The sequence below is a fragment of the Miscanthus floridulus genome, chromosome 12, assembly GCF_019320115.1.
Source record: "Miscanthus floridulus cultivar M001 chromosome 12, ASM1932011v1, whole genome shotgun sequence".
In the NCBI taxonomy this organism is placed as follows: Eukaryota; Viridiplantae; Streptophyta; class Magnoliopsida; order Poales; family Poaceae; genus Miscanthus; species Miscanthus floridulus.
Genome location: NC_089591.1, coordinates 64915489 through 64924089, shown reverse-complemented (window position 1 = coordinate 64924089; position 8601 = coordinate 64915489). Strand labels below are relative to the sequence as shown.

The 8601-nt window shown below is 50.7% G+C and overlaps 1 protein-coding gene and 1 long non-coding RNA gene across 2 annotated transcripts; both read left to right on the top strand.

Annotated features, from left to right (window-relative positions):
* The first annotated feature begins 62 nt into the window (after positions 1-62).
* Positions 63-2458, top strand: LOC136496008 (uncharacterized). Its single transcript, XM_066491764.1, has 4 exons — positions 63-392; positions 468-1376; positions 1554-1862; positions 1962-2458. The coding sequence occupies exons 1-4, from the start codon at positions 63-65 to the stop codon at positions 2253-2255; spliced, it is 1842 nt and encodes a 613-aa protein (XP_066347861.1). The 3' UTR covers positions 2256-2458.
* Positions 2459-7062: 4604 nt separating this feature from the next.
* LOC136498479 (uncharacterized) lies at positions 7063-7580 on the top strand. The gene is made up of 3 exons (XR_010769632.1): positions 7063-7172; positions 7240-7452; positions 7514-7580. It is a non-coding gene; the product is annotated as an uncharacterized lncRNA (long non-coding RNA).
* The last annotated feature ends 1021 nt before the right edge of the window (positions 7581-8601 follow it).

Below are 8601 nucleotides of genomic sequence, written 5' to 3'. Positions count from 1 at the left end.
CGCCAAACTCTGCTCCTCCACCACTCGACACCACCAACTTCCCTCCTCTGGTTGCGGCTGCGATGGCCAGGCCCGAGGACCCCGCTGCCCGTCTGCTGGACACCTGCGCCGTGGCATTCTCCGTCGACAGCATGGACCAGGAGCTCGACCGCCTCTCCATGCATGGCATGGTGCCCTGGCTGGGGGGGAACCGGCCGCGAGTGGAGCCGGAGGTCATCAGGAGGGCCATCTGCAACCAGTTCCCTGTTCGCCCCGACGACGTCACCATGGTCAGGCATGCCCCAGAAGACTTCTTCGTCGATTTCAAGCACCGGCACCACCGCGACGAGGCCGTGGCGCAGGGGTCCTTCCCCTATCGCAACCTCGACATCCACACAAGGCCGTGGCAGCTGGTCACACACGGCGACATCTGCGAGCTCAAGTACCGTGTCCGGCTGTGCCTGGAGGGCATCCCCCTCCACGCCTAGAATGAGAGCATCGCCAAGAGGGCTGTCGCCAGGGCCTGCGACATCGACTACATCGAGAAGGCGTCACTGGACCGCGCCGACACAAGGGCGCTCTGTGTCTGGGCCTGGACACACAATCCGTCCGACATTCCGAAGGTAACCTGGCTAACATTATCCTGCAGGAAGGCAGAGCTCCACACCTCGCAGTCCGCACGTGGCCGCCGGGGGCTCACCTTCAGGGTGCTGGTGCACCTTGATCTGGTGGAGGACCCACCGGCCAGAGATGGGCGGGCTGCCGCTCCCCGCGTTTACACGTGGGACTACGGGGTCGTCGACGGAGAAAGGGTGCCGCGCGACCGGCACAACCCTCCGCCAGCTGACATCCACGGCAGCCGTCGCGACGACGACGACGATCGTCGTGGATGTCGAGAGCGCCAGGGCGACAACTGGTACTCGCGACTCACCCGCAGCCTGTCGCGGGCGCCCAAGGATCGCGAGCGGGAGCGGTCGGCATCGAGACACGGCGGCCGTCGACACCGGAGCCCCGAACACGGGGGTCGTCGTCGCCCTCTACACGACGCCGACGTCGCTGCTCGCCATCTGGCTCCAAGCGACACTGCTGGCCATGGCACCTGCGACACTGCTTGCCTCTCTGCCCCAAGCGACACTGCTGGTCACGATGCAAGCACGGGGGCTCCGCTGCTGCTCGCCAAGCCCGCGGAACCCCGCCGCCCGGGGGAGGTTCAGCGCAGGGCTAGGGGGCGCAGCAGGGAACGGACGGCACACCGGAGGAAGCACAGGCGCACGCGCTCGGAGACAAGGAACGCCACGCCGCGCTCCAAATCACCGTCACCGCGCCTTCGATGCAAGTCGCCGGACATCATCGGTGCAAACGGTGGCAACCATCATCCATCACCAAGCCCCCCCAAGGTTCGTGCTACTCAGAGTCCTTATAATGATCAGCCGCTTCCGCGCCCTGTTTCCCCTTCCTAGAAGCCGAACTCCGCAACTGAGGAAGCAACGCAGTGCAGGACCGTTCCACCGAGCGCCCCATCTTCGGAGCCTCTAATGCCTACTGTGATTCTTTCTTGCCGTAATGAACTGTAGGCCCCCACCGTCAATGACCACGACAACGCGACAAGGCAGCGACCTCACAACCTCGCTGCTGAACGTCGCTTCCGCGCGGGATGGGTCTACTGCAGGCGGCCTACGGTCCACACCCCACAACGCAAACAGGCGCAACCTACGCAAACGGTGGGAAGCACCCAGGTGCTGCGGTTCCGCCCCGGGCTCGTCTACTCCAGACGCGGCGCACACGAAACGGTCGCCAACTGCCAGCGCCGTCGTCGAGTTACAGAGGGACTCCAGCAGCACCATCCAGGGCACAACAGCCTCTCCCACGCCGGCACGCCAGAGGTACTAGAGACCGCTGGACAGAACTCAACGACCGCAGCAGCGGGGGTGTCGAACTTCCTAGAGGGGATCTCAATACCTTTGCCTCAACCAATCTTGTAGGGTCCCGTGCGCCAGCCCAACCCCCCACAGACATGCAACAGGGGAGCGATCCCGGTGCGCAGGAGCGTGCGCATTGTGGCTGTGAACTGGCCGAGGGGGGACACTCAGGCGAGGGCTAGGCAGGTCCTGATGAAAAAGCTCGGCATCCTCGATGCCAAAGGTCTTAGCCACGACGAGGCGATGCTGCGCTACTTCGACCTGTTCAAGGGGCCGCTCACCGACGACGCCGCCAAGGCGCTGACGGCCTTGTGTGGCATCGACGTGGCGACACCGCTCACCGCCACGTTCGCCTAGATAGCTACTGAAGCTAAGGGGTAGATCTTTTGGTTTATGTTAATAATCTTTCAACGCTACGGAAACTCGGGGAGCTTCAAATCTTTTGTGTCTGTCCAACAATGGTGCTTGGACGGGGCGACAGCCAGAGGCCTACAGTCACCTCCCCAACACATTGCTTGCACCCTGCACCTCGTTGTTTGCTGTTGCATCAATTCTGTGACCAGAAACCTTTTGCTTTCTAGCGCTCTGCCAACGGCTAATGCAGTTTAGATGTACTGGCAACAGCAGTTTGCAGCTCTAATGAATGCTTGCCTCAGTGTCATTATCTTGCTAATTATTGCCTATATCACACCTAGAGAGGGCGTCCAGCTTGCCTCCCTCCCCAGTTCTTTGTTAAAAAGGGCGCTTTTGGTTTTCTTATGGCACAGTTGAATTGCTAGATACTGAACTGGAACGTCAGGGGCTTGAATGATGGAGCGCGGCAAGACTCCGTATACGAATTAGTGAGAACCACAGCGGCAACCATCGTATGTCTACAGGAAACAAAGATGCAAATCATGGACCATAGTGTGGTGTGCCGAACGGTCGGAACAAAATTTGTAAACTCCTATACTGTGCTACCGGCGGACAATACGCGAGGAGGCATCTTCCTTGCGGTGAATGAAGACTATTTCGATCTCTCCGACATCTTACTAACCTCGAACACCATAACTGCGCAGATCACTATGAGGGCCGATGGAACAAGATGGCAGATTACGGTGGTATACGGCCCGTAGGGAGAGGCAGCCAAACTTCAGTTCCTCCATGAATTAAAGAACATTCCACCGCCGGAACACAATAGATGGCTCATCCTGGGGGATTTCAATCTCATCTACCAGGCGGAAGACAAGAACAACTCCAACCTAAACCAGCGTCTCATGGGGGCATTTAGAGCGGCGATCAATCATTTGAGGCTCAAAGAAATTAAGCTAAATGGGCGCCGCTTCACCTGGAGCAATCAACAGGACAACCCGACACTCACTAGAATTGACAGACTACTATGCACCCCCGAATGGGATCTGCTCTTCCTCGCGTGTTTCTTACACTCCCTCCCATCGCTCATGTCGGCCCATACCCCGCTGCTACTTCAGGGAGAGCTTAGCCACCATCAGACCACGTCTTTCCGCTTCGAGAATTACTAGACAAAGATGGAAGGCTTTCATGATCTTGTCCATAATTCTTGGAATAGGACGGTCGCCTCGGCTATTCCTATGAAGCGTTTGCACATCAAAATGGCGCGTCTGGCAAAAGCGCTCAAGCGTTGGAAGAAAGACAAGATAGGGGATACAAGGATACAACTCGCCATAGTAAAAGAAGTATTGTTACAATTAGAAGCAGCCCAAGAGCATAGGTTGCTCACTGCCATGGAGCTTCACCTATGTCGCCGCCTCAAATCCCATGGCATTGGCCTCGCCGCTATTGAAAAATCAAGAATCAGACAGAGATCGAGGCTAACTTACATCCGATGTGGTGATGCTAACACTAAATTTTTCCACAGTAGAGCCAATGCACGACGGAGAAAGAACTACATACATTGTCTACATACGAAGGGGGGATCGCGATGGCGCAGCAAGACAAAGAAAAGGTGATACAAGATTATTTTACGAACCACATCGGCTCCGTGGTCCCGAGAGAGGCCACCATAAACTGGCAATCCCTTGGCTACATTCAACATGACCTCTCCGAGCTGGAGGTGCCTTTCTCACAAGAAGAAATAAAAAACACTATATATTCAATGCCTTCCGACAAAGCGCCAGGACCGGATGGCTTCACGGGTGCCTTCTTCAAAGCGTGCTGGGAAACCATTAAGGAAGATGTTATGGCGGCAATGATCAGTCTATTCAATCTAAATGCACAGGGCTTCGAGTGGCTAAATTCGGCATCCATAATCCTTCTACCAAAAAAACCGATGCGACAAGCGTCACTGTGTTGATGCAAAAGTGGATCTACAAACACAAAGGGCTAATACCCGAATCGATATCCAAGGCGTGCCAGTCGATTTGACCTGTTAATCGACAAGGATGAAGATACGAGCACTTTGGTCCTGACAACAGCGATACGCCCGGAAGTCACGGCCAAGAGGTACTCACGCGGAACTCGAGGATCGCCGAAGGTCGCACTGAAGCGATGCAGCTCGCCGAATCAATGAGAACTCGTAAAGAGAAAATAATGCAAATTGACGAAGTCGCCGAAAAGTAAGTAGACGCAAATGGTAGTAAAAATTAGTTTTGATATTGATTGATATGATTTACATTGCCTCTCACTCCATATTTATACCCTGATCTAAAGAGACACAACCAAACACAACTAGGACACCAAGCCCATATCTAAGGAAACACGTGACTCTTACATGAATCATACTCTAACAAATATAGAAAAGGAAATCAACTCCTATCTATTTCCCTATCCGCCTCAATTACGATGGAAATCTCACCGTCCTCCTTCCCATCGGTAGACTCCTTGTTTCATCGGCAGTACTCCTCAAGTCTTCCTTCATCAGCATACTCCCTGTTTCATCGGCAGTACTCCTCAAGTCTTCCTTCATCGGCATACTCCCTGTTTCATCGGCAGTAGTCTTCAAGCCTCCCTTCATCGGCATCACCAGCTATCGGCAACCATCTTTACAAGCTGGCTTTCATCGGCTATCAAAGTATACAGTAACTTTCCCCTTGTCGATTAGTCCACTCCGATCATTTTAACACGTGCAAAAAACGGTGTCAACACATGCCCCCCAATTTTAGAGTATAAAACCATTAATGCTCCGAAATTTACTCCAGATTACCGTAACTCATTCTCCAAGCCAAAATCTGATCTGTTATCAAATCCAATCAAATCTAATCCTGATTTATGCACTTCAGTAAATATCGCACAATTGCCAACCACTCTTGCCTTGATTATGGTTAAGATACCAAAACAATAACCCATCGGCAAGATCTTAACATGATAATGCTATCATTTTCAGAATTAAAATATCCTGTACCGATATCTCTTCCAAGTCATGATTACTTGCCATCAACCCATCTGTACAATCCCCTGATTATCATGCGAACAATTACCATATCCATCTGAACCACTTCGACCTACATGCGCATGGCATAGAGATAAGTCCAAAATACCCCTACTCCAAGCGGCTTATAAATAGATTCCTCCGGAACACTCGTCTTCTACCCTTAGACTCCAATCTTTGACATTTTCTCTTTCCGGCGGCGACTCCGACGAACCACTGCATGACCTCAACCAACAAGAACCCTTCTCCAGCGTTACCTCAAGTCTCCGGCTCGTGCCCTCATCTTCCTCAAGATAATGGCAATCAACTTCGACGTCCCCGCGGTTCGCTCCACTTCCATTACCTTTACTTTGATTCCCCTAGTTTTTGCAAATCCATACAGTTGGTGATTTTTCCTTTCTTTTTTTCTCTGGATCCTTCAAACTTAGGAACTGCGCAACAAATTAGTTATTCCAACCGATCAGCCGCATGTCCAATGCCTAGGACCAATGGGCAACCCAGATCTAACCGATCTGATTAATGCAGAGGTTAACAGAATCCCCTTTAGAGCCCAAAATTTCTCTCTGAATTTATGGAAAGACACATTCCGATCTTGGCCCAAAACCACCAAAGGGTGGAAAGATTGGTACTTGAGGGTTAATAGATCGATGCAAGTATACTGGGCAGAACGGAAGTTAGACCAATGCATTAGGTTATCTATTGCCGATATGCAGAAGAATGAATCGATGATGATTGCAGCTGCTTACTTCTGGTCAGACACAACAAACACTTTTATGTTTGGACATAGCCCAGCTACTCCTACACTTGCCGATGTCCACATGCTCACTGGCTTGGATATTTCAACTGCCGATGAAGGCTCCATTTATGGTAGAAAATCTGAATATAGGGTGAATACCCGCAACATCGGTGGTTGGATGGGATACATTCAAGAATACCAGAAGACTGGGACACTTAACCAAAGGGAACATGCCACATTCTTGAATATGTGGTTAGAAAAATTTATCTTCTGTGGTCGATCAGTAGGACCAACCAACGCCTTCCTCCCCACAGCTGAACTTTTGGCTAATGGTGTAAGGTTTCCTCTTGGCCGATACCTTCTGAGCTCCACTTATCATCTTCTTCATCAAGTGTCTCAGAAACTTCTGCTTAGCGAACCCATCGGCAACCTAGGAGGCCCGTGGTGGTTTATCAACATGTGGCTGAATGCCCATATGCACAAACGTTTGCAATGGGACTTTTTTGCCCAACAATTCCCACGAGAAATTGCTGAAGACCATGTGCTTGGGGATGATGAATCGGCAACACGCTCACCCCTCAATTTTGGTGAAGCCATAATTGTCCTTCCTGGAACAGAGGCCAATGAAGACCAGATCGGCAGATTCTTCCAAAACTTCTACAATGGTCTTTCTCGTGATCATAGGGCCTAGGTACCTTACATTGACGAGGAAAACAGATTTCCCCTTCTTTTCAACTTTGCCGATGACACCCTGAATCAGGATAAGGAACTCATGATGGCCATCATTACTCCCAGGGCAATTCCAGTAAATACATTTGGTAGCGGGAAAAACACCAACATTTCATATGAATTTTACAACCCATCGGTAGTATCCCGTCAATTGGCTTTTGGGTAACTGCCAATCAAACTTTGCTTTGCCGATGTGATCAAACCCAGGGAAACAATCACCTGTGGAACAGATTGGAACAAGGTAGTACAACTCTCCCCCGATGCCGATACCACAGATGTTGATATATCTACCTAGACACCAGTATCCTTCATCACCGAGTCATACAAGCAATGGTGGCGAGAGTGGAAGGAACAACTGTTTGCAACTTCTGCTCACACATATCGGCACATGATCGACCCTGAATATGCCATCCCTGACGACGCAGTAAGTTTCTTTTAACTCCTTTTTGCTTTTTCCCTACATATATCAGTAACTGACTCTCTTATGACAGGTTAACAACCCAGCACCATCGGTGAGCAAAAGTGGGAAACCCTTCGATCTTCAGCCTGTTTCCCCGATATCATCGATCGGCTACAACGCCCCCACCTTAACTGCTTTGACCCACCAGAAGATCCGTACCAAGACCATCACCTCTAAGTCCAAATTGGCTACTGCTAGGGCCACTCCATCGGCTGCTGCTACAACCTTGGTCAAGGCATTCAAGGTAACAACCTTGTTTATTTCTACTTATACCGATTACAAACTGTATTAACATTAATCATCAGGGGGTAAGAGCTGCCACTGGATCATCATCGGCAATTCCTCCGATATCAAGCACCACTTCTTTTGACAAACCTTCAGAGGTATTCTCTTGACTTCTCATTTTATCCGTTAAATATCATACCTTACACTTGTTTTGCAGCAACAATTGGGTACATCGGCAAGCGTACCAGACGTCCAAGCTTCACAACCAACAAGTGCCGATGCCCCCCAGCCAATCGTTGCCGATGCCCAAGCAAAGCGCAAAGCTTTAACAGATGCCGAGGCACAGCCAAAACGACAAAGGTCCATGCCGATCCCTACATCTGCCCCAATGTCATCGGTCATCATACTCAAGAGCCAACCACTGATGAAGTCACAGAGGACATCCCATTGGCAAGCTCAGCCGATCCCTCACACGGCACACTCCAGGTTGTTTCTTCTAGTCAAGCATAAGAAATTGCCTTGAAACAGGTAAACCGATTAACCTAGCTGATTTACAATATTCATACTTATCCTTAACCGACCTCCTTTTCTTTCTCTCAGGAACAAGACTCCCCAAACAGCCTATTCTCCTTCGCTATTGACATCTCTGATGATGATGGAGAGGAAACAAGTTATTCCCTTGCACTGGGAACAATATCGGCAGAAACTAAGTCCAGGTTGGAAGCTCTCCTGAACTTGCTACAGCAGGATACCGCCCAACTGGTAGATGACTCAGACCCCGCAAAGGCAATTTTTAAAACAATCCGTGGCCAGGTCCCTGCCGATGTTGAAGAAGTACTCTTCCCAGCAGCCCATTTAGAGAGTCGCCAACTACAATATCAACGGGCTGCTCAATGTATTGCCGATAGAGCAGCTCAGGCTCAACTCAAAGAAGAGATGCTACAACTGAAACAAATTACCGATGAGAAGCACAAGGGCATCAGCAACTTGCAGACTTCGGGTGCTGAACTTAAGCAGAAAATCTTGGATTTATCAACAAGGAAGATGACTCTATTGGCTGAATTGAAGGAAATCGATGCAGCCTTAACTCATGCTCAATAAGAAGAAAGCCAGCTACCCAATGCCATCAAAACCCTTCAGCAAGAAAGAGATATCCAGGCTCGCAAAG

Bases quoted from the DNA above. Each gene is read 5' to 3' on its own strand.
- LOC136496008 (XM_066491764.1), top strand. From the start codon at position 63: ATGGCCAGGCCCGAGGACCCCGCTGCCCGTCTGCTGGACACCTGCGCC. The intron at 393-467 runs GTCACACACGGC...CTCCACGCCTAG, and splicing joins ACACAAGGCCGTGGCAGCTG to AATGAGAGCATCGCCAAGAG. The intron at 1,863-1,961 runs GTACTAGAGACC...CCAATCTTGTAG, and splicing joins CCCACGCCGGCACGCCAGAG to GGTCCCGTGCGCCAGCCCAA.